Source organism: Nothobranchius furzeri, chromosome 8 (genome assembly GCF_043380555.1).
Source record: "Nothobranchius furzeri strain GRZ-AD chromosome 8, NfurGRZ-RIMD1, whole genome shotgun sequence".
NCBI lineage: Eukaryota > Metazoa > Chordata > Actinopteri > Cyprinodontiformes > Nothobranchiidae > Nothobranchius > Nothobranchius furzeri.
In genome coordinates this window covers 76,230,908-76,256,164 of record NC_091748.1, presented here as the reverse complement: position 1 = coordinate 76,256,164, position 25,257 = coordinate 76,230,908, and the positions used below count along the sequence as shown (strand labels likewise).

General features: G+C 41.0%; 2 protein-coding genes across 4 annotated transcripts; both read left to right on the top strand.

Moving 5' to 3' along the window:
• Window positions 1-472: 472 nt before the first annotated feature.
• On the top strand, window positions 473-15,173 carry LOC107393038 (zinc finger protein OZF). 3 transcript variants are annotated; one of them, XM_015971178.3, is made up of 2 exons: window positions 473-579; window positions 12,532-15,173. In XM_015971178.3, exons 1-2 carry the CDS (start codon window positions 573-575, stop codon window positions 13,614-13,616), a joined length of 1,092 nt encoding a protein of 363 aa, XP_015826664.3. In that variant the 5' UTR covers window positions 473-572; the 3' UTR covers window positions 13,617-15,173. The 3 variants fall into 3 exon arrangements, with proteins under 3 accessions (XP_015826664.3, XP_054608003.2, XP_070410437.1); XM_054752028.2 differs by having other exon boundaries at window positions 554-658; XM_070554336.1 differs by lacking the exon at window positions 473-579 and adding an exon at window positions 5,475-6,611.
• A 3,089-nt stretch (window positions 15,174-18,262) lies between these two features.
• LOC107393035 (E3 ubiquitin-protein ligase TRIM21) lies at window positions 18,263-23,468 on the top strand. Its single transcript, XM_015971176.3, has 2 exons — window positions 18,263-21,646; window positions 21,841-23,468. Exon 2 carries the CDS (start codon window positions 21,850-21,852, stop codon window positions 23,122-23,124), a length of 1,275 nt encoding a protein of 424 aa, XP_015826662.3. The 5' UTR covers window positions 18,263-21,646; window positions 21,841-21,849; the 3' UTR covers window positions 23,125-23,468.
• The last annotated feature ends 1,789 nt before the right edge of the window (window positions 23,469-25,257 follow it).

Sequence of the window (25,257 nt, the reverse complement as noted above, 5' to 3'; positions counted from 1 at the left end):
ACAGACAGTCTTGACAGGGACACCTGTTCCGTTTTTGAGTACCAGTAAACAGTTTAAACACAAGTCGGCTCTGAGGATTCTTGATCGTTTTTTGGATAAAGATGGAGGAAGAATGTTATTTGAGAGTGTCAGACTAATCTCCACACATTTTGGATTAACAGTCCGTTTATCGTCTTTCCACTGGGAAATTCCAGCTGATCCAACTGATCTGTTTTGCTGCTGTGACATCAACGTTTTGTCAGCGATGGAGAATAAAGGGATTTTCTATTGCAATAGTGATGAAATTTTCAACGAGGCAAAAAGTTCGACACACTTTAAAAGGATACAATTACATACTTTACTGTATTAATTGACTACAAAATTAATAAAGCTGTATTTTATTATTATTATTATTATTTTCACGGATTCAGGGGAAGACGCTGTTCCTGGAAATGGAAAAGCCCGGAGCCCGTTAGTCCACATTCCAGAACAGTAGGTGGCGGTAATTCACCTAAAGTGCCATAAAACCCACAGACGAAGACGACAACTCTGCGCATGCGCCACTTTGGTTCTTTGCTGAGCTTCTTAAGGAAATGTCTGGTACGGTTTTCCGCTTGGATTTGCATGTTTATGTTTGTTTATACAGACGGTGTGGGTGTAGCAAAAGGCAGCTTTAAGGGTCAGTCTGACATTGAGACACAGCCAAGACTCGTTTAAGCGTTGAATGGTTGTTTACAGACGTTTGTTCTAGATTTGTCTTTCACCGCGGTCAGAGATGGGTTTTCATACCGAGAACCCAGGCATCTACGCCTGGAAGGTGTGTGTGTGTGTGTGTGTGTGTGTGTGTGTGTGTGTGTGTGTGTGTGTGTGTGTGTGTGTGTGTGTGTGTGTGTGTGTGTGTGTGTGTGTGTGTGTGTGTGTGTGTGTGTGTGTGTGTGTGTGAGCAATAACCTGTAAAATAATTAAAGTCACCATGCTGGAGCAGCCGTTCTCTGTGGTGGACCACACCGGGTTCTGCCACTGGGAGCCGATGGGGATAATAAATATAATAATAATAAATCTCACAAGACACAAATTGGTGAGATTTTTATTTCCTTTTTGAACTGTTTAGTCGCTTGAGAGTTTTAACGTTTTAAATCTGTTATGTTGTTACTGACAGCAGCTACATCTAGGTTTCAGTCACTCTTCTGACTGAATGGCTGCTGCAGCGTGTAGGTGTGTGCTCTCAGTCATCCTGGACATGATCGTCCTGATGTTTTAATGAAAAACAGCTGGACTTTTGTGGTTATGCTGGAAACATTTCACTCTCGTCCCGTTCCCAGACCCTGGTTGTGGTCAGAAACGAACACATTGATTGTGAAGTTAAGATTGTTTCATTAAGTAGGGCCTGTGGTTAGCCGGCTCATTTAAAATTCGCCATTCGCAGGATGGCGCCGCAGATGGCAGCCTCGGTACATTGCTCTCTTTTGTTTGTGTTGTTTTTGTATATTTTTTTGGAAATCAGCGATGCAAAACGGATTACTTTCAGTAGAGATGAACTACTGGGTATCAGGCAACAAACCACAGAAACTGATTTTCAAAAATTTGAGGACCCGGGGAGTTTATTGGAAGTTTTGATCGGAGGAACTGCTGTTTGTTGGAGAAGGAAGCGCAGGAGGGGTAAACGAGCAGGATCGCTGGTGAGACTCCGCCAACGGGGATTTCGTATGCCTCTCCCAGCAATACACCTAGCGAACGTCCGATCCCTACCTAATAAAATGGACGAGCTGCTCCTTCTGAACAGGACCAACCGAGATTTTGCACACTCCGCTGCCCTCTGCTTTACGGAAACGTGGCTCAGTGACTTGATTCCTGATAATGGCTTATACCTGCCTGGGTTTTGTTTACATCGCGCAGACCGGGAAAAAGAGCTATCAGGGAAGACGAAAGGAGGTGGAATCTGCTTCTACATTAATGAATGTTGGTGTACAGACGCTACAGTTCTCAGTAGCTCAAACTTGGAGACAATATTTTTGAACTGTAAGCCGTTTTACTCCCCGCGGGAAATATCATTCATTTTGATTGGAGTTTACATACATCCTCAAGCAGATGTGAGTGTTGCATTGCAGACTCTCGCCTATCAAGTTACCTCCACAGAGAACAAGTACCCAGACTCAGTGCTCATTATTTTGGGTGATTTCAATCAGGCTAAACTTAATTCCGAACTACCGAAATACAGACAGCACATCAGATGTCCGACTAGAGGCAAAAACATACTGGATCATTGGTACACAGTTCTTAAAGGGGCATACCACTCTGTCCCTCGTGCAGCTCTCGGCCTCTCTGACCATAATTTGATTCATCTTATCCCCACTTATAAACAAAAACTAAAATCTGTAAAGCCAGCCATCAGGACAGTGAGGAAATGGACAAATGAAGCAAAAGAGGAGTTACAGGACTGTTTTGATTGTACGGACTGGAGAGTATTTGCAGATGCCACAGGTGATCTGAACGAGCTAACAGACACTGTGACATCCTACATCACCTTCTGTGAGGAAGTGTGTGTGCCAACAAAGACTTTTCGCACCTTTAGTAACAACAAGCCATGGTTTACAGCAACTCTGAGCCAGTTGAGACGGGCAAAGGAGCAGGCTTATAGGGCAGGAGACAGGCCTCTGTACAAATCACTCAGGAACACGTTGAACAAGGAGATCAGAGCTGCTAAAATTAAGTATGCAGCAAAGCTGAAAAACCAGTTTACAGCCAACAACCCCACATTATTATGGAGAAACATTCAGCAAATTACCAACTACAGGAGACCATCCTCCATTTCTGATGCTAATCATGGCCTTGCTGAGGAGCTAAATGGCTTTTATTGTCGCTTTGAGGAAAGGAATGTCACACCCCTCCTCCACTCCAGCATAGCGGCAGCCGCCACCCCTCACCTGGACACTCTTACTCCTCTTTCCTCTAAATCACAAGCTACGTTCCTTGTGAAGGAAGAGGATGTCTGCAACATCTTTAGGAGACAGAAAGTACGGAAGGCACCAGGCCCAGATGGAGTAAGTCCTTCCTGCCTCAGGACCTGTGCTGTCCAACTAGCACCTGTCTTCACAACGATATTCAACAGATCGCTGGAGCTGTGTGAGGTTCCATCATGCTTCAAAAGCTCAACTATCATCCCAGTACCGAAGAAATCCTCCCCTACAGAATTGAATGACTACAGACCCGTGGCTTTGACATCAGTAGTCATGAAGTCCTTTGAGCGCTTGGTGCTGTCCCATCTTAAAAGCACCACAGGCCACCAGCTGGATCCCCTGCAGTTTGCCTATAGGGCAAACAGGTCAGTGGATGATGCAATTAACATGGGGCTGCACTTCATCCTGGAACATCTTGATCAACCAAGGACCTACGCAAGGATATTGTTTGTGGATTTTAGCTCTGCTTTTAACACCGTTATACCAGAAATCCTCACCTCAAAGCTCTCTCAGCTCACTGTTTCCCCTGCTATGTTTTAGTGGATTTCCAGCTTCCTGACAAATAGGAGCCAGCATGTGCGGTTGAACAATGTTACGTCTGGCACAAGGCTGATCAGCACCGGTACACCACAGGGGTGTGTCCTTTCTCCACTGCTCTTTTCATTGTACACCAATGACTGCACCTCTAATGACTCAGCTGTAAAAATCCTGAAATTTGCAGATGACACCACTGTCATTGGGCTCATCCAGAATGGTGATGAGTCTGCTTATCAGCGAGAAGTTGAGAGGCTGGTGGTCTGGTGTAGTCAGCACAATCTTGAGCTTAACACCCTTAAGACTGTGGAGATGGTCGTGGATTTTAGGAAGCTTCCCACAGTGCTGCCCCCCCTCACAATATCCAACAGCCCAGTGTCAATGGTGGACTCATTCAAGTTCTTGGGAACTATCATTTCCAGGGATCTGAAGTGGGAAACAAACATCAACTCCATCCTCAAAAAGGCTCAGCAGAGGATGTATTTCTTACGGCAACTAAGGAAGTACGGCCTACCACAAGAGCTGCTGATCATCTTCTACACTGCTGCAGTCGAATCCATACTTTGCTCATCCATCACTGTCTGGTTTGGGTCAGCCACAAAAATGGACAAATGCAGACTACAGCATATTATTAAAACAGCAGGAAAAATCATTGGTGCCCAACTGCCCTCTGTCCAGGAACTGTACATCAGCAGGATCAGGAAAAAGGCAGTGAATATTGTCCAAGATGCCACACATCCTGCATCTACTCTCTTCCATCTCCTCCCATCTGGCAGACGCTACAGATCACTGTACACAAAAACTACCAGACACAAGAACAGTTTCTTTCCTTCAGCCATTTCTCTCCTGAATCTGTAGATTATTTTACCATCCTTTTACTATAGTTTTTAATACTTAATCAGTATGCTTATGGATATGTGTGTGTGTGCGCGTGCGTGCGTGTGTGTGGGTATGTATATATGTATATAGGTGTGTGCGTAAATGAACATGTGTGTGGGTATACATGTTATGTGTTTTTAGGTATTTTTATTCTCATTTATTATGGTTGTTGTATGTTTTAGAGAGCGAACATCTACCGAAGACAAATTCCTTGTAAATGTAATTTTACTTGGCCAATAAATCTGAAATCTAAAACATGTAGGGTGTTTCTAGATGCCGAGGAGCCTTGCCTTGATGTCTTGGCTCCGCCCCGGTTGCCTAGGAGATACGTCATCAGGAGCGCCAAGACGTTCATGTTCTACCGAGGCGTGTGTTCCCCGTTTGTTAGCCGTTTAGCTAGCTGAGCAAGGATACACGGAAGGTGTCTTGTAGAGTTAGGTCTAGCTGCAGACATTGCCCCAGCAAAACACGCCCCGGCCAAACACGCCCCAGCCAAACACGCCCCTATGTACAAAAGACGCGTGCATGTACGAAGACGAGAACTCGCATGCGTGTTGCAAGAGATGGAAATGACGGTGCAGGTAAAGACAGATTTATATTTTTACAACTTGCGAAGATTTTGTACTAGAAATTAGAACGTTTAAGACATAGGTTGATTGATGGCGCATTCGTAATTTTTTTCTGAAACACTTTTATATAAAATTAAGCATTATTGGCAGTGGGGGAAGACGTCATGGACGCAAATTTTTTAGTATAATTTTTAATGGGCTACATGCCAAAATAAACATAACAATAGGCTACTTATTTGACCGTTTATGACTCCTCATCTAATAAGCAGCAAACTCACGACGGCAATGTGGTAGCCCTAAAATTGTCGCGCTCAGACGTGTACAATTTGATAAAACATGTAACAGAAAATTCCCTTTAAAGCCATTCAGATGTATTTTTACACGTCACCATTTACATGTATTATAGTTTTTTTTTCATACATTCATATTTAAACCTGGAGTTCTGTCTGTTTAATCACATTAATACTATTTATTTATTTATTTTCTTTCAATTGTGTTGTTTGCAGTTGTTGAGCTCGGGGGTAGCTCAACAGGGGGGGGGGGGGGGGCGTGTTTTGTGTGTGTGTGCGGGGGGGTTGGCTGGCCGGGGCGTGTTTGGCCGGGCAATGTCCGCAGCTAGGTATTATTGGTCTTGTAGCCTAGCCTTGGTAAAAAAAATTACCCCCAATACACCGCAGTATTTTCAAAAGGATGGCGGATCAGAAGCCGGCATCTATTTCAGAGACAATTTTCAAGTTTAAAAATAAGTCAACTAATTAAAAAAAAATTTTAGATCCAAAGAAGTTATCTGTAGTTGGTTAGTTGCTTCGTAGTTGCAGCTTCGGTGGCTAGCGGGTAGTAACTCACTTATATTTTTAATTTAATAAACATATACACAATTTCAAAAGTAAAAGGCTCATTATATATTTATATTGAAACTAATACGTATACAACATAATGTTATCTCCCGTGTCACGTGACGTTACACGCCCGCCGTGGAAGCCAACGCCAAAGAAGGACAGTGTCCTCGTTAGAAAGGCGCTTGGCCTCGCAAGACATTGCCTCGCAAGGCCAGGCGCCTTGACATTGAGAAACACCGATAATGTCTTGAAAGAATCGGAATCAGGAATCATTAGGAACCAGAATCGAAACGAGGAAGTGGGATTGTTCAAATTCAAACTTTTAACCTAATCTGATATAGAACTGGTGGTAGCCAAGCCCCCACAATGCTGCTCAAAAATTGAGTCCAACCCGGAATCACCAAAAATTGCAGTTCCACCCTCATCCACTGGGGCTGGTGTCAGAAGCGAGCAAATCCTCATTGACTCCCATGTTAAAAATACCAATTTCACTGGAGAAATAAACATGTTTACAGCCTGGTACCAAAACATGTTTTTGGTTTAAATTATCTAGTTTACACTCATGACAACTCCGAGGGGGGTGAATTTTTTTCTCACTCTTCTGTTTAAGTTTATTAAAAGCCTAAAATTCTGTATAATTAATGAGCCTTAGACCCACGTGACCACAGAGCTAGCTCCGTGGAAAGGCCTCAGTAGAGCCTCGGTCTGGCTTGGAAACTGCTCCGGGATTTTGAGTGTCTGTGTTTGTGTATTCTGTTTTGGATATTTTTTGTGCAATTGTTGGACAAAATGACTTGCTGTGGCATTAATTGCACTAATAGAGCGTCCAAGGAGCCTCCACTTCATTTTTTTCGGTAAGTAAAATTATATTTATTTATTTTAGGTCACTGCCGAGCTGAGCTTAGATTTTAACATGTACTGTTTAACCATGAAATTTAACTGTAATAGGGTAAAACCCAGTGCATTTAACATAATGCTGCACTTTAGAAAATGGGTTGAAATATAACATGTTGGTGGACCTGGGTTCCCACTATCGGCTTGTGGAGCTCTCGGGAGACCTCTGTTTTCCACCCGTTCTCCCCTCCCTGCAGCTCAGTGCATCTCTGTCTGATCGCGCCTCCTGTCTGCTGCGCGGGCTGCCGGCTTGTGGAGCACTGGGATGGAAACCTTTCCACCCGGTTCTCCCCAGCGGCAGCTCTGCGCATCTCAGATCGCAGCGGCGCTTGTCTGCTGTGCGGTTGCCGGCTTGTGGAGCTCTCTGAGACCTCTGTGTTCCACCCGGTTTTACCCAGCGGTTAGCCCGGCGTGTCTCTGACTCAGAAGCTCTGGTGTTGTGCACAGTTAACTCCGGTTGTAGCTAGGTTGCTACCTCCGTTAGCTTAGCTCCCACCTCCGCGTTAGCTTTGGGTTAGCTTCAGGTTAGCTTCTAGCTGGTTCAACCGGGTGTCGTCAGTTGATCCCAGCCTTACAGCCCCACCCTCAGCTCCACCTCTCTTCCCTTTTGTGGAATTGTCTGGGCTTGACGGAACCTGTGACACGGTCAAAATGGCGGTGGTGGCCACCTACCATTTATCTTCAAAAACGTGTTATTGGAGGCTATGGAAACCCATTGTCCAATATTTATATGTCGATGGTGGTAGCCAGTGTAAGTCCGCTAAAATGGAGGTAATATGAGAATGCCTGTTTGAGTTTGTAAGAAATCTTGCTGCCGCATTTTTGACTTTCTGTAGCCGGTCAACAGCAGACTTGTTTACACCCACCAAAGTGGAGGCAGCGTAATCCAGTCTTAAGGGAATAAAAGCAGACTTCAGATGAGGTCTTTTAGGGTTTGCTTAAGACGGGCTTTACAAGGTAATTTTGTGTGTGCGTGCATGCACTGCATGTTTGTCATTTGAATGCAGTTTGGTCTTTCCCACCACACATTACCACATTACCCCTGCATTAGCCTACGAAAGCCACTTTCACAGCTTTTTGAGCCTAGATTGGGTTGGGTCATCCCATCCCTGATCAGTGAGGTTTTGTGTTCATAGCCTACTCTGGAACGTGGATGTCTTCAAGCACGTGGATGGGGAAAAAGAGGTCTGGAAAACTCTGTGTTGTCCTCTAGGCTTGGGCAGTATCCAATTTTTAATACTCTCCAGCTTCCTCCACGTTTTACCATGGTGTACGGTATTACTGGGACAAATTTAAAAAGGATGACGTGGAATTACCAAACTGTTGGTTTGGACCTCCACTGTTCAGAAACTGATTAACAAACGCTATTACTAAAACAACATAACACATATAATATTAACAAACGCTATTACTAAAACAACATAACACATATAATATTAACAACTTTTATAAAACGCAGCTCAATAAAAGATTTTTGGCCTGAAAAACCAGCAAAGTTAACTTTTTCCGGCTTCAACATTTGTAGGGCGCTGTAGACCGACTGCTGAAAACCCGCTTCGATGAGCTTGTGGCACAGACATACGAGTACTTTGGGGCTAGTTGCGACATCTGGGGAGAATGGCATCTTATTTTCCTCCAGAAAAATGCGTTGTTGTTTTTTTAATAACAGGCTCCAATCAGATATGAAGAATAAAACCAGTACAGACTGGAACGATATTGACATGAAAACACTGAAATATGTGATTGAGGGCATTGTAAAACCATTAACACACATTTGTAATCTTTCTTTTCAAAAGGGGTTTTTTCCAAATAACATGAAAGTAGCAAGGGTAATTCCTATTTACAAGACGGGAGATAAGCATCAATTTACAAATTATAGACCTGTGTCAATACTATCACAATTTTCCAAAATATTAGAAAAACTGTTTGTTAAAAGATTCGATAATTTTGTTGATCAATGTGAGTTGCTGACGGAATGCCAGTATGGCTTCAGGAATAATAGGTCAACAGTCCAGGCACTGATTGATCTTAATGAGGAAATAACAGAATGCATTGACAAAAAGAAGCATGCAATAGGGTTGTTTTTAGATCTGAAGAAAGCTTTCGATACAGTAAACCATGATGTATTGATGAGAAAAATGGAAAAATATGGTTTCAGGGGTATAGTATTGGACTGGATAAAAAGTTATTTATCAAATAGACAACAATACGTGCAAATAAATCAACATAAATCAGGACTAAGACAGATACAATGTGGGGTGCCTCAAGGATCAGTCTTAGGACCTAAACTATTCATAATGTACATAAATGACATTTGTAGGGTTTCACAAGTTTTGAAGTTTGTATTGTTTGCAGATGACACAAATGTTTTTTGCTCGGGGGTGGAATTGCAACAGGTCCTGGATGTGGTCACACAGGAAATAAATAAATTAAAAAAATGGTTTGATGTAAATAAACTGTCACTAAATTTAGAGAAAACAAAATTTATGTTGTTTGGTAATGAAAGAAGACACAATGAATTAGATATAGTAATTAATAATGTAAAAATTGAGAGAGTATATGAAATAAAATTTCTTGGGGTGGTCATAGACAGCAGAATCTGTTGGAAGCCACACATCAAATATGTTAGGGGGAAGCTTGCACGGGGCATTGCTTTATTGGGGAAAGCTAAGTATATTTTTAATCAGAAAGCACTTTATATGTTATACAATACGATGCTACTGCCATATTTGAGCTATTGTGTAGAGGTCTGGGGAAACACGTACAAAAGTCATTTACAGACATTAACAACAATGCAGAAAAGGGCTATCAGATTAATAACAAATGCAGGATATTTGGATCACACAAATGAACTTTTTATTAAAACACGGATAATGAAGTTCCAGGACTTGGTTAAATACAAAACAGCACAAATAATGTATAAAGTAAGAAATAAATTAATGCCTGATAAAATACAGAAACTGTTCACAGAGAGAGAAGGAGGATATAACCTGAGAGGAACACTAAACTTAAAGATACATAAGTTTAGAACAACATTAAAACAGATGTGTATCACAATAATTGGGGTTAAATTATGGAACAATTTAGAAGAAGAAATTAAAGTAAGTACAAATATAAATGTGTTTAAAATGAATTATAAAAAACATATTCTGAACAAGTATATAGTAGAAAATAGATGATTTATGTGAGTGTCCTTTATTCTAAGGAAAAGTAAATTGTATCAATTGTAAAAAGATGTTTTTTTTTTCTTTTGTTGTTTTTTTTCCATATAATTTGGTGGTTTTTGGTGACTTGTACCATTTTGTTTGTTTTAATGTCGGTTTTGTGTTAGATTTAGTAAACAAGTAAAAATTACTTGTATAAAGGGGTAGGGACATATAAGTTTCCACTTCAGCCTACTCCTTTTCAAACACAGAAGAAGGGATGATATGTATTTTTTCTGTTTGTGGTATTTTTAAAAAAAATGTATGTTTTCTTTGTTTGAAATAAACTAAACTAAAAAAAAAAAAAAAAAAAAAAGAAGGCTGCTATTTCAGCTCCAGCTCACTCCTCTGCTGTGCCAACGGGGCGTTTTGTTTGCACAAATGACCTCATCAGTGTTTACCAGCTCTCCTTTTAAGGTTGCTTAGAACTAGGGCCTGACCGATGTGCTTTTTTTTGGGACCGATATCGATATAAAACTTTTAACAAAGGCCGATAGCCGGTATAATGGCCGATAAATCTCCCTCACAAAAAAAAAAAAAGAAATAAAAATGTTCTTAAGCTTAAACCCTTCATTCTCTGCCTTTTTGAAACTTATTTCTCTGTTACACACCAAATAACTGTCTCAATAACTCACTCGGGTTTCCAAGTAATGCAAATAAGATTTATTTAGCAGATCTCAAAAACAACAGAACACACAAACTCAGTCGCAGCATAAATCTAACATTCAAGCTTTTTCTTGTAAACTGTGGTTTCCGCAAATACATTTTAACTTAAAGGAATATTCCACCACTCAGTAAAAGTGTGTCTTGTTAAGATTCCCCAGAGTTAGACAAGTCAGAAAAAGCATTTTATAACCAGCCCAATATGACCTGGCAGCAGTTGGTTTTCTTAGTTTAGCATAAAACAATGTAAGTGAATCACATACATTGTAGTGTTTTTATGTAGGTGAATGCAAGCCTTCCCTTCCATTGCTTTATGCTAAAACAACTGGTTACAACATGTTTTTTCTGACTTGGCTAACTCTGGGGAATCTAACATCACACACACGTTTAGGGACAGAAGATCCCTATACGAATATTAAAATAATAAAATTGCAGCAATAAATAAAACATAATACTTGTGCTTTGTAACAAAGTAACACTCTGTGGGAGTTAACTTGGTGAACTTATTCACCCTGGACAGGAAATAACTGCACATAAGAAACATGAATAAGAATAAATAAATAAAAAGTTCCCAAACAATAATTTGTGTTCAAAGTTCAAAGGAGTGGAGCCACACAACATGAGTTCATAAAGCTGGCGCCATCTGCTGGATAGGTAGCGCAATATCGGCCATCTTTTTGGCCGATAGCCGATACTGTTAATGACCCCAATATCGGCCGTCTTTTTGGCCGATAGCCGATACTATTAATGACCCCAATATCGGCCGATATATCGGTCGGGCCCTACTTAGAACCCTGAAATACTCCCAAACTGCAGAAGTTGTGTTGTTTTATACACCCAGTCACTTGGTGCGTGAGCCACCATCTTTCTCTTGGCGTGTATTTGCGTGTATTTTTTATTTATTTCTATTTATTTAATCCTTGTCTTCTACATGCACTGTGTTTTTTTTTTCTTGACTGGATCGAAACTGACACCACTCCTATTCTTTAACATCGGCTGTATACGATAATACCGCCCAAGCCTGTTGTCCTCCTTGAGAAGGTGGCTGTGAGCAGTGTTGCTGTTGTAGACGCCGCACCAAGCGGACCTCAAGAGAGCAGGTCCAAAACAACGGTTGTCTGAGTATGGGAAACACAGATTACCCAGATGTGAACACATTTATCCAGACTGGGCTGACCTAGATGTGAAAGCCCCATCACTGCTTAAATTGTCTGAAATACCTGCCTGATTTAAAATTTTTGATGTTACAGTATTGTTGTCAATGCAACAATGAATGTTTATGAAGAGGAACCTATTAAAAAGAAAACAAAGCCATGATTGGCATTAAGTTTGCATATGTCTATCACAGGATGTATTTCAAAGGCCATGTTTGTCAGGGTATCCGCGGGTCCTTAAAAAGTCTTAAAAAGTCTTAAATTTGCTTTTCCAAATTTAAGGCCTTAAAAATCCTTAAAAATGACAAATAATCCTTAAATACAGTTTTCACAGGTCTTAAATTACCAAAGACCCAATAAACAAAATTATTTTGTTTCTATTAAATTTTGTGAATTTCTAGTTAGTCTTCAGCATTTTTTGTGTGTGATGTTGGCGTAAGCGGAACCGTACACATTCAGTTGGTTGTGAAAGGGGACTATTTTTTGGTGAGCACATTAGCTGGTTAAGCTAGTGGGAGCTTGCACCATGGGGAAGTGCAAGTTTGATGGTAACTGGATGGTTAATCCCACTTTTGCGTGGTTCCAGGCAATAGCTAGAAATTATAGCTTAAATTTAATTTCAAAAGTAGCTTAAATTTGGTCAAAGTGGCCTTAAAAAAGGTCTTAAAAAGTCTTAAATTTGGCTCCCTTAAACCTGCAGATACCCTGGCTTGTTGTTTTATATGGTTACATCCAATCCTTTACAAACGATTCTGATCTTTTGAAAACCACGCGATCGTATCGGAGCATCTTTTATATTTTTTCGTACAAAGTTATAGCAGTCTGTTAATCACTTTATGTGTATTTTTCATTTCCCACAGCTGTTCAACAAATGGTGCTGGTTAAAGAACAGAGCACTGGCATGGACCAGCAGGACCCAGAAATCCTCCACGTAAAGGAGGAACAGGACGATGAAGAGAAGTCTCTGTTCTCACCGCTTCATCAGCAGCAAATAGAAGACAGAAATGTTCCAACCAGCAGCTCAGCTGAGCAGGTGACAGCAGAAACTGGTGAAGGAGCAGCAACCAGCAGGAACCTTGATCTTGACCTTCATGAACAGGCATTTGAGTCTTCAGGGACTGAAGTTAGTGGAGAGGATGAAGAGGACGATGATGATGTGAATGGAAACTCTGAGCTGTCAGACTCTGGATCTGAAACTATAGACGGAGACCATGACTGGAATGAGAGCCCATCTCCTAAGTCGGATGTTAAGACTGTCAAGTCATTTAGCTGTCCTGAGTGTGGTAAAACCTTTGTCCACAAGTGGTCTCTCCAGAAACATGTGAGAGGGACAAGTCATTCAGCAATAAGGTCTTCAGGCTGTTTGGTTAATAAGAAATGTGTTAAGGTGAAGCAATGCGTAGACACATGCAGGAAAGTCAAGGAAGAACAAAAGTCATTCAGTTGTGATGACTGTGGGAAATTATTTACTAGAAAATCAAGTGTAAACAGACACATGAATGTCCACACCAGACTGAAGCCTTTTGTGTGTGAGCTCTGTGGACAAATATTTAGCGTAAACTCAACTTTAAACAGTCACATGAGACTCCACACAGGACAGAAACCTTTTGCCTGTGAGTTCTGTGGACAAACATTTAGGCAAAAATCAACCGCAGTCAAACACATGAGAATCCACACAGGACAGAAACCTTTTGCTTGTGAGCTCTGTGGACAAAGATTTAGCCAAAGGACACACTTAAACTGTCACATGAGACTCCACACAGGACAGAAACCTTTTGCTTGTGAGCTCTGTGGACAAAGATTTAACCAAAAGACTATTTTAAACAACCATATCAGAGTCCACACAGGAGAGAAACCTTTTGCCTGTGAGCTCTGTGGACAAACATTTACCCAAAAAGGACATTTAAACCGTCACACAAGAGTTCACACAGACATGAAGAAGTAATTTCACCAAAAGGGACACTTGTAGGTTTTACATCCCAAATGATCATTTTAACCAGGGACACCGGAGACATGTCCCCACCAATATTTATAATTGACAGATAAGTCCCTATCAATATTTATAGTCGACAATTCGTTCTCTCTAAATAAAAAAAAAACCCTCTTGCAACAATTGACATCATAAGAGATTCATCATCTACTAGTGCTCCCTGCTGAATGACTATCACAATGAGTTGATCTGACCAGAATTTAAATTCCTCGCTATTTTTTCTTTTTACTCACTGCCGCCCGTAAAACTAAAGCCTGCTTTTCCTTAAACATGCATGTTTCATTTTGTAAATGATACTTTAACTGTGATTAAAAATGGTGACAAAAGTGATCATGAGGTAATTTAATGATTTTAAATTATATTATTTTAGCAGATGATTCAGGAAATGCGTGCTTCTTTTGTGGCTTGTGCCGACGGTAGCTTTTGATACACTGGACCATGGTCCAACACCTGAATTTAATTAAATCAGCTGGAGCAGTGGGTTGACCCCACAGGGTCAGCTTTGCAGTAAGAGATCCATCAGAAAGTCAAGACTTTTAGGGTGATGATGAGGGAATGTTCATCCTTCTGCATGAACCTTAAATAGGAAGTACCACAGGGCTCCATTTCCGGCCCACTCTAGTTTGACGTGTAGCACATTTTATTAGACCATACTGCTGCATTTGATACAGTTGATCACAAAGTGCTGTTACTGCATCTCGAGCACTATGTTGGATTTTCTGGTCAAGTTCTAAAGTGGTTTAGATCTAAACTTGCGGACAGAACGGTGTGTGGTAGTATGGGTGGTTTCACATCTGATCTTGCTCATCTGCCTTGGGGGATTCCAGAGTGTTCGAAGCTAGGACCACTGTTGTTTAAAGTGTATATTTTGTCATTGAATGACATTTTACATCAGCATGGGATTGCATTTCACCAATGTGCTGATGACTGTCATCTAGATTTACATCTAAATGTGTAGATGGCTGCCCAGTTACAATGCCCAATCCATGAATGTTAGGTGTCTGTGTGATGTAGATCTGTCAGGCTTTTTTAAATCGATTTTCTATCAAAATCTAATGCAAGAGATAGGTGTAGGAGACTATTTTCATGTTCAGCCCAGTGTTAATTTTGTTGAAATATTTTCTTTTCTTAGTTTTTGTTTTGTGACGAATTTATTTTTGCGATCGAAATTGAAACAACTTAAATTTGTACTTCTATCGACTAAATTATGAAGATTGATCAACATTTTTGTTAACAAATAATGACAACGAAAACTGACAGTAACAAAAATCCAATTAGAAAATGGAAAATATGGGACAATGGAATAAAGAACCAATCAGCAAATAGAACAGGTAGGACTAAGGGAGAAAAGAACCAATCAGAGTTTGGAGCGGTCGCTGTTTAAAGAATCTATCGGTAACCACAGACATCAAATATTGATGTCTATGCCAGTGTTGGGCTGAAAAGAGCATGCCTGCCGAAATGTACATATGAGTAACAAGACAGCATTTTAATAAATCTTTACTATTAACATGTTTTGTATCTGTGTGCTTCCTTACAAAATGATGCTTTATGGCCAGCTTTGTTACGTTCGTACTGTGTTGGTTGTCCAATTTAATTTGTCTTTAGTTCTTCGTTGTACACCGAGTGAAAGGGGTTTGTTGTTACCTTTGCTGACATGTTTCGACTTTCACTGCCGCCTTCGTCAGAGCAACCACCGGATGTTGGTGGTGTCACTTCATTTTACCTGCAGGCAGCAGAGAACGATGTTGTCCTCTGCTGCCTGCGCTGTGCAACCATGACATCTCTCGCCAGAAACAAACACATCATTATTCTACCAGCAAAGGAAGAACAACACAACAATAAACGACAAAGAAAAATACAAACAACCGATGGAATAGAAGCTCGAGGACGAAAAACTTATAAAACACTGAAAAAAGACCCAACAGAAGAAGTTAAAAAATAAACCTGAAAAAAATACTGAAACCACTACTAGAGAACACCAAAATAACAACGTACAAACAATGGATTCCAACAGCAAACATAATTCCAAAGATAAATAAACAGAACACTCCACTGAGGCCAATTGTAGATAGCAAAAGTACACTGACATAAAATATGGCAAAAGAGATCAGCAAAATCATCAGTATACTACCAGGTAACAAAGACCAACATTGCAAAAATAGCACGGAACTAGCAAAAGAACTAAACGGATCACTATTGACGACAAAGATACACTAATCTCATTCGACATTACATCCCTTTTCACCAAAACACCAATCCAAAAAAAACACTGACAAAGTAGTTAATATCAAACAGCATAAAACTAAATGCAAAAGAACAAACACAGCAAGAATTTTCCCAGGATTGGTTGTTAAAGATCCCTTTCAGCACAATTGAATGAAAACTTGGTGGAGTGAGCTTTGCCATAGATTTCGTGGTGAAACCGGTGCGACACATCTTCAGTTGTGTGCCCCGACCTCATTGGATGTGTCGGCCACTTATCACAATACACCTTCTGCCGGGGTTGGTCCACCCCTGGTTGATCAGACCTGGGTGTGTGTCACTCGGAAGCACCACGTCATAATTTGGCAGCCCAAGTTGCATCCCTTCGTTTCAGTCACAGCTAGAGGTGTGAATCTTCACTTGTCTCCTGATTCGATTCGATTACAATTATTGGGTCAATGATTCAATTCGATTACGATTATTGGGTCAACGATTCAATTCGATTCGATATCCCGATGCATCACGATTATTTCATATTGCTTTGTTTTCACCAATAAATAGAAGATGTCAGATAATTGCTTTTTATTTTTTATTTTTTATCAAAAACTTAATTGACACAACCTGCCGTCCCTCAAAAACTCTCCATTCACAACAAACATTCAAAACATTTTAAACATTTAAGAAGATTTAACAAAGTAAAACATCCGTTTCCTCATTCAACACCACGCCTCAGGCTGAGAAAAACACGCTTTGCAAAAACTCACAAAATCTAAAAAGTACTTAAAACCTACAGGACACATAATGTAATAATAAAATCCATAATGGGTTCATATATGAGTGTTTAATGTCTCTGAGCAGCTTTAGAGTCAAATATTTATGCTGCAGTTGAACGGTGTCAGAAATAACACCAAATGAAATGTTTGACTTAGTTTATTTTATTTGAACCCAGTGGTTCGTTTCTGAAATGTTGGAGAATGAATCAAGTTCTGTTTGCTGCAGAAAATAATAAAACATAAAACAAATTCTACAATTCCAATAATATTTAAGATGTGCGTTTTATTCTTTCTGATAATAACACCAGCAGAAGGCTGTGGGCTGGATTAGGATTAATTTACCCAGCTGATGGATCTCCTTCACTAACCAGCTAACTACAAACCTTTCCACTAACCTGTCCTGTGTGACCCTCACCATGTAACCCTCATGTCCATGCTGTCTCTGGAGGAGCAGATAGGAGACAAGATCTCCTGTAACCTAAAGTGAACCAAAGCTTCCTCCCAGTTTATCATCATTAAACAAAAGAATAAAGTGGAACAAGAACTTCTATCTTCCATTTCTCACTCCTTTTAACTTCTCCGTGTCCCTAAATAAAAGAGACAGACGATCACGCTGCAGCTGCCGTCATTGATCCCGACCCCTCCCCAAGACTGGATCTCCCGACATCACATCACTCGGTCTGACAGAGCGCTTCCAGGAGAAATAATTAAATCATGAAAATAATAACGAATGTTTGGAGCATCGGTTTGGAGGAGCGTCCTCCGATCCTCTCTCTTGTGTGAGCAGACAATCTCTCTCTCTCAGTTGCTGTGCGAGCGAGCGGAGCGCGCCGCGTGACAACCCACTCAATTAACATAATTCACAGCCCAAATCCAACAGAACCAGTCAGGCTGATTCGGTTCCGGTTCGGTCTCAGGTTACAACTCAAGCGCTCAGCCCTGCAGTACCGCATTAATGCAGAACCACTTGGTAAATGAAAAAGAAATTACTGTTTATAACATGTTTATTTGAAGTAATAATAAATCTTTAAAAGGTTTATAATTTTGAGTCAAATCACAGCATTCCCCGTGGGACAAAACCCCACTGCGTTCATTAAACCTGGAAATGTAAGAGATTAAAATAGTTTAAGCAAGCACAAAAAATTACATTAAAAAATTATTCCCTAAAACAGTCTCAGACGTGTTTAAATAAAATGTGAAACAAACATAAATTATTTAATCATTATTTCATCATATTTCTAGTAAAAAAATCAGGAGAAACACGAATTACAAACGTGTTCACATTTATGAATCAGTTACTTCGTTATTTGTGGTTGTGCTCTGCTATGACTGAAATTATCAGCGTTTGGTGCTCTAGTGTATTTATTAGTTTTTTTGGAAAAAAAAATTCCAACTGAAAAACATTCAGGCAAAGGAAAACTAATAATGCACCTGAAAAAATCTTACCTTAAGTTTACTTTCTTGCTTTATTATAGTAACACCTAATGTTTTGATGGTATGATGTTATTCCTTGTTATGTTTACCGATATTACTGCACATTATACAGATTTGTTTACTTTATTAAAGTGACAGTGTGTATTTTTCCTGGCAATAAGGGGATACCTAAATCATTGCAAGCAAGCAGTATTTTTGTGATGGAGTAAAGCCTAAATTATACTTGTCCGCCTGCGTCGGGACGGACGCACGCAACGCCATTATCCGTCCTTGCGAGGCTGCTGGAGAGCCCTCGCAAGGACGGACGGAGTCGAGCTCTCTTTTCTAAACATCCGTCCAACGAGATAGAGAACGCAAGCTTGTGATTGGTCAGGGCACCGCTGTCGTCAACAGCGCTGCCATTGCGCCCTCAAAAACATAAAGAGAGCCGAGGATAACTAGCGGCAGACACGGAGCAGCTTGAAGAATACCTCGTGAAAAAACTCTAAAAATATGAACGTTTAATTCCCCGTGACTGGAGGAGTTAAAAGATACGCAGCAGGCATTTTATTTGTGGACGGAAACGACAGGAAACGTGGGATTAGAGGTGGGGAGCGCATGAAGAGGTGGAGGAGAATGAGAGACAAATTTGTCCGTGTTAAAAAGTCTCTAAAATACAAAAAAAAAACACTATATAAACACACTATCTTGGACCGATACATGACAAGATACCACAGAACAGCGCTACGCCCTCTGCTGTCCTGGTGAGGAATTGCTTTGCAACACTCCCCAGGAGACGGAGAAGTATGAGAGCAAAATGTCTCCGTCCATGTGTGCGTGTCTCTCCCTTTTGGAGCTGACAGAGAAGTATAAATAAGACCTTACCAACAGATGACCATTAAGGTCAAAAGTGCGAACTTTAGCAAAATGGCGGCGAGTCAATGATGTCACCGGGAAGCTTTACACACAAAAGTGAATAAAACCACCGCTAAAGCTGCACGAACGAGTTCGGAGTTTTACTCTTAGTCGTAGCGGATTTTGAGACGCAGAAACGCTGCGTCAAAACGGCTTGACAGGTTGTCGGAACGCGTATACCGCTGTCTTTACCGGGTGGCTAGTTAGTGTTATGTTAAGCTAGCGCGGGGCCTGGTGCGACCAGGCTTTTAAGCGGTCCAATCCAGCTGGATTGAATCAGTCCGAGCAACTAAAACGTTCGTGAGCGTTGTCGTTATGATTCGGACTATAGCGTATGCAGTTCGTGTCTGCAGAGACGCTCTTCCGTGTTTAACTTAGTTATTAGCGGTTCAATGCTAGTAAGCTCAACCAGGTTGATAGGCCGAGGGATCAAGACGGCTATCGAGGGAAGGGGACTTCCAGCGGGAATATTTCTATATCTCCTGTTACACAATAAATTGTACACAGTGCCACGAACACTAGCAAAAGAACATAAAAATATACAGTATTCACCTTAAAGATGCAGGGAAAATCCTTCAGTGCTAAGCTCAAAATGGCTTCCGTATGCCACGTCAGCCTTAGGGTGGTTTAAGATGAAACAACGCCTCCTGTGGAGGATGACTGATGTCAACCCCTTTGGAGATGCTGCTCTCAGGCGGCGGATTACGAGATCGCCTCGTTTCAAACCAGAACATCAAAGTTATTTTTGTTTTAAAGGGTTTCAAACTTAGCACAAAGTATGTTAAAAATTTGTAAATATGTGGCAAAGGCTCGCCATTATGTAATCAATTAGAATTACATTTAATTAAGGACCATAAGACCTTAAAGATTCATATCTAGTATGAATCCCATCTTACGGACACTGGGTTATTTAAATCAGAAGATTGGATCTTTTTATTACAGGGACTTTAATAAACACTTTGCATTAACTGAGTGACAAGAGAAGAGAGAGATTTTCAAACGTTTAAGGAAATTTATTGCTAAATGATTTTTAAACAATTTAACAAGACTAACTCTCTAATGATGGATATTCTGTTGGAATGAAGTGTGAGGTGGTTGGTGTGTGTGAATGATGTCAAATTCGGAACCTTCGCATCCGGAGAAGCAAAGTTGAGTGGGAGATGATGTTTTGCTCCTAACTGATCAAAGTTTGAGACCCGTGGTCATAAACACACGAGACGCCATTCTGTCGCATCCACATACCCTCAATGAGACCTCCACGATGGATCCAGAATGCCCAGGTCCTCGGACCTTCCTTCCGGTACTGGAGCCAATGGTACAGCATCACAGCACGACAAACTAGTCCTTGGATTGTCTCCAGGTAAAAAGCGACAGGTGGTTCACAGCGTCAAAAGAGGACCCTCCTGGGGTCAGCGAGTTCAGCTTTTATTCTGAAGGACCCGTTGCTTGGTTGGTAACAACGGAATTTTCCCAGCTTGAATAGTTCTCAGCTTAAAAAGAAAAGTACAGATGGCCTGTCCATACTTCACTTAACATGAGGTGAACTCCATGGGATCTTGAGAAGAGATCTTGAAAACTGAACTTAAAATGGCGTTGGAACTGTTTTATTAATCTGGATGTTTTTGATTCTGGACGAATCAAAGCTGACAGATTTAATAAATACCACATAGACTCTGCCACGCTTCAGACTAGGAAGGTTCTGATTGGATCAGCAACAGCAATGTGTTATGTGATTGTTTACCTTAGTAAAGTATGTATAGACGTTAATAAATTTTCATTGTGGTTATTTATATTGGGGAAAATAAAAGAAATGTATATTGGTTATGTATCTTAGGTGGAAAATAGGGTGGGCTAAAATAAGCATTGCTTCTGCCTATTCTTTTTTTTGGTTTAAATTCAAGTTGTTAATATTGTTGTTTTGTTTGAAAAGAAAAATGTTATGTTAATGCTATAAACCAAAATAAAGACCGAAAGAAAGAAAGTGTATCAGCGTGTCTAGTGACTAAAATAAGTCATTTACTTATTAAAAACATATTAATCATAATATTGTGATTTCACAGATCGCTCACATTGTATTATTGACTAACAGTTGTTTTGATTAGCTTTATTGAAAATAGAGTTCTTTGATCTGATAAAAGAAAAGAGTCTTCATCTTCTGTCTTCATTGCTGGAACGTAAACACTTTAGAAGCGAATGCACGACCTTGAGGCTGTTTCATGCACTCTGGCGCTGTGTCAAAGGAACTGTGGTGAGAGGATAATTAACCTTGAGGAATGGCTCCTCCATCACGTTACACTATAATGTTAATAAAGAATAAGAGCAGCAAAAAAAACGATGCCTGGGAAGGTAAATGGAAGTAAGGTCATTCATGTTTCTGCAATTGTTGTTGGGTCAGATTTTTTCTACCATGTAAAACTAGTTTCTCACGTTTCGATGTCAGTGGTCACCAAATTTTATTGTCCCGTCAGACGTGCTTTACTGGAATTTCATCTCAACCTGAAGGAGCAAAGTTCAGCAAACTAACCGTAAAAGGAGGAGCAACGAGAATTGTTTTATGACTGATCAGAAATGAAAGATAAGATATTCGGAGCTTCATTTGAGAACAGCGTGTGTGTTGCCGTCTGAAGGAGATTTAAGCTGAGTTCATCGTTTCTTTTCCAACAACTGACTCTAATATCGGTGAGTAAAACTGGTCTCTATTACAGAGTTTCTACAATCAGCAGGAAAACAAAAGTCAGATTCAACCAAACGGGGAGCTTCGCTCTTTTCTCTTCCTGCTGAAACTCATCAAACCAAAACATTTTAGTAACAGTCCTAAACCCCTGATTACTTCTGCGTTTGATCTGTTTTTCCTCGTTGTCTCTTGTTCTCAGAGTTCAGACATGTCTGCTAGCAGCAGCCGGAGATCTGACGATCAGTTTCTGTGCTCCATCTGCCTGGACGTGTTCACGGATCCAGTCACCACACCATGTGGACACAACTTTTGTAAGACCTGCATCTCCCAGCACTGGGATTGTGACACAAGCTGCCAGTGTCCCGTCTGTAGAAAAGTGTTCCAGATGAGACCTGAACTGGAAGTCAACACCTTACTCAGAGAGATGGTTCATCAATGCAGAGTTGAAACCAGCAGCAGCTCAGAGGAACAAGCCGACGACATTCAGCAGATGATCCAGAACAGACGCCTGAAGATTCAGGAGATCAAAGAGTCGGTGGAGATCAGTAAAGATGCTGCAGACAGAGAGAAAGCAGAAGGTGTTCAGGTCTTCACTGATCTGTTAGAGTCTGTTCAGAGAAGCCTGAACGAGCTCATAGATGAGATTGAAGAAAAACAGAAAACTACAGAGGAGCAGGCTGAAGACCTCGTCAATGATCTGGAACAGGAAATCTCCGAGCTGATGAACAGGAGCTCTGAGGAGAATCAGCTCTCATGGTCCAAGGACTTGACAGCTGTCAGAGTTCTTCCTTCATCGTACGAGGAGACTGTGGTGACGGTTTTGGATCAGCTGCAGGAGAAACTCGAGGGAAAGATTAGGACCCAGTTGGCGCCGAAGAAGAAGAACCTGCTGCAGGCTGAGCTGAAGGCAATGCAGCAGTTTGCCGTAGATGTGACTCTGGATCCTGATACAGCGCATCCTTACCTCGTCCTGTCTGACGATGAAAAACAAGTCTACTGCGGTGATGTGTGGAGGAACCTTCCAGATGGTCCAGAGAGATTTTCTAACTGTTATGGTGTTTTAGGCAAACCGAGTTTCTCTTCAGGCAGGTTTTACTTTGAAGTTCAGGTTGAGGGAAAAACTGAGTGGGGTTTAGGAGTGGCCAGAAGTTCCATCGGCAGGATGGGAGAGGTCACAATGAGTCCTGAAAATGGTTGCTGGTCTGCTTGGTTAATAAATGGAACCCATTACGTAGGCGGTACTGACCCTCCAGAAGATCTGTACCTTCAGTCTGTTCCCGAGAAGGTGGGAGTGTTTGTGGATTATGAGGAGGGTCTGGTCGCCATTTACGATGTAGAAGCTCCAGCTAGGATCTGCTCCTTTAATAACTCTTGCTTCTCTGAGGAACTCTACCCTTTCTTCTGTCCATGTGATAGCCATGGAGGAGAAAACTCAGCACCTCTGATCGTCTGTCCTGTCGATCCATCAGAATCTGTTTGTTAAAACGTTCTGATGTGAGTAGATGAAGTCCTGCTGGTGGAGAGGTGAGGTTAGAAACATCCTCAGAAACGTCTTCAGTTCAGATGGATTTCAGTTTAGATTTTTGTTCAAAATAAAATAATTTTCAGTTGTTCCATATGTTTTTATCTAATATAATTCTCTATAATGATCCACAACAATAATTCATTCATCTATTCACTCTGTGAAAGATTTTATCATTTTAGTATTCCTGTACAATTTTTAGCCTTCACTGAACATTACAATCCATCATAATGTTGACTATTTTCTTTCTTTTAAACTCATTTTTTAAATGATTCTGTTTAATAAAAATGTGTTTTGCAAAGGCAGACATTCTCTTGGTAATATTTTTAATATGTAGGTTGGTAAATTGTCTCATAAAAGTTGAGAGACGTCCAAAAACAAGAACCATGGCCAGATAGAGAGAAAAACAAACAAACAATGGCCCCAAAATCGAACCCGAAGGAACACCAAACTGAACAGGACAGAAATGGGATCTTTGAGTAGATGTAGCTAAGAAGATCGATTCGTCAGACAAATATGAAAATAATTGTTGCAAAACAGAGTCTTGCATCCTTGTGGACGGGAAATAACTTTTCATTGACCCCAGAGACGGAGAGCTGGTCTTCAGTCTGGCCCGGGATAAGCTTGACCGGATTCAACAGCCATCAGAACTAGGGGTTGTATGAACTAGTGGACTAGTCGACTTCACTGCTCTGTAGTGACTTTTTATGCCTTTCAGCGACTAGTCGCTGTCATGTGATAATGAGCGACAAGATGCAGTCCTCGGAAAAGACAGAAGGTGACGAGCCCCTGCGCATTGGGAGGCAACGTGCTGTACCAGAGCGTCGGTACTGACGCCCACCGTAAAAACGGACATTTGACCAAATTGTGACGTTTACCCTCTTGCAATTGAACCTTCCCCTCACCCCATCCTAACCTGAACCAGCGGGCACATGTAAAGCTCTGATCGTTGACGCGCTCCAGACATCTGCGTCCTGAGCACGGCCGCAGTAACATTATCAAATTAGGTGTCGCCACCTCAAAAACAAATTTAACACACAATCGTTCATGTCGGCTCATTTCCTTTTATGTTTTCTGTCTTTTATTTGTGCCTGATGCGTTTCGCTGCTGTGGAGCGGGGCGCAGCACCTGTTTTGTCCTCCAATAACTTCACCTCACTGATGCGGTCGGCGAGCACTCCGCTGTTTTAGCGGTCGGTAGATCTTTTAGAACTGCAGTTCAAAGGTAACTCATAAGGTGAATATATATGAACCCAGGTGGCAGTTTCTCTTTAGGATTGAGAGGAGATGCAGGAAGATAATAAACAGGCAGGACAGAAAAATAGTCAAATAAAAACAAGTTAGTTTTTGTACCTGGTGGTTGCAACAAACAGACACCATTGAAGGTAATCAGAAGTGAGGAACAGAAAATCAAATGATTCTTTCAATGTTTAGATCAGCAAGAAATCTGAGAGGCTGCAGGCCCATCAGTGAGTTTGCGGTCACTGCGCGGGGGAGGGGGGAGAGGGCTGAAGCAGGGGGAGGGGGGAGAGGGCTGAAGCAGGGGGAGAGGGGAGAGGGCTGAAGTGGAGCAGTATGGATGCAGAAACTACTGCTGTTAGAAGAGATGTGTTTAACTTTGAAAATGTGGGTGCAATTTTAATTGTCAAAAACTCCAGCGGACCCCCCCACCCCACCCCGCGCCGCTTCAGGTGTATGACGTCATCAATGACTAGTCAAAGTCAACTCGATTTTCATTACTTGACGGTCGCCTTTAAAAAAAATTAAGCCGTGCAGCCCCTAATCAGAACTAGCTTTTACGGCTTGCTCCAGGTAAAGCCTCGTGCCAAATGTGAATGTGGCCATTTTGAAATAAACAAAACAAAAAAAAAATAAATAAATAAAAAGAAATGAAAGGGATCCAAATCAGTTCAGTTGAGTCAGCTACTTTTTTCCTGACTAAACAAAAATCTTTTATCAGTTTCATAAATAAATGACCAGCACAAAAAGCTCATATGGGTTTTGTATTATTGTCCTTTTCTGAGCCAGAGAACTCCAAAGCGCCACAGTGAATCATTCATCCATAAACAAACCAGAGAACAGAACATCTTTGGTC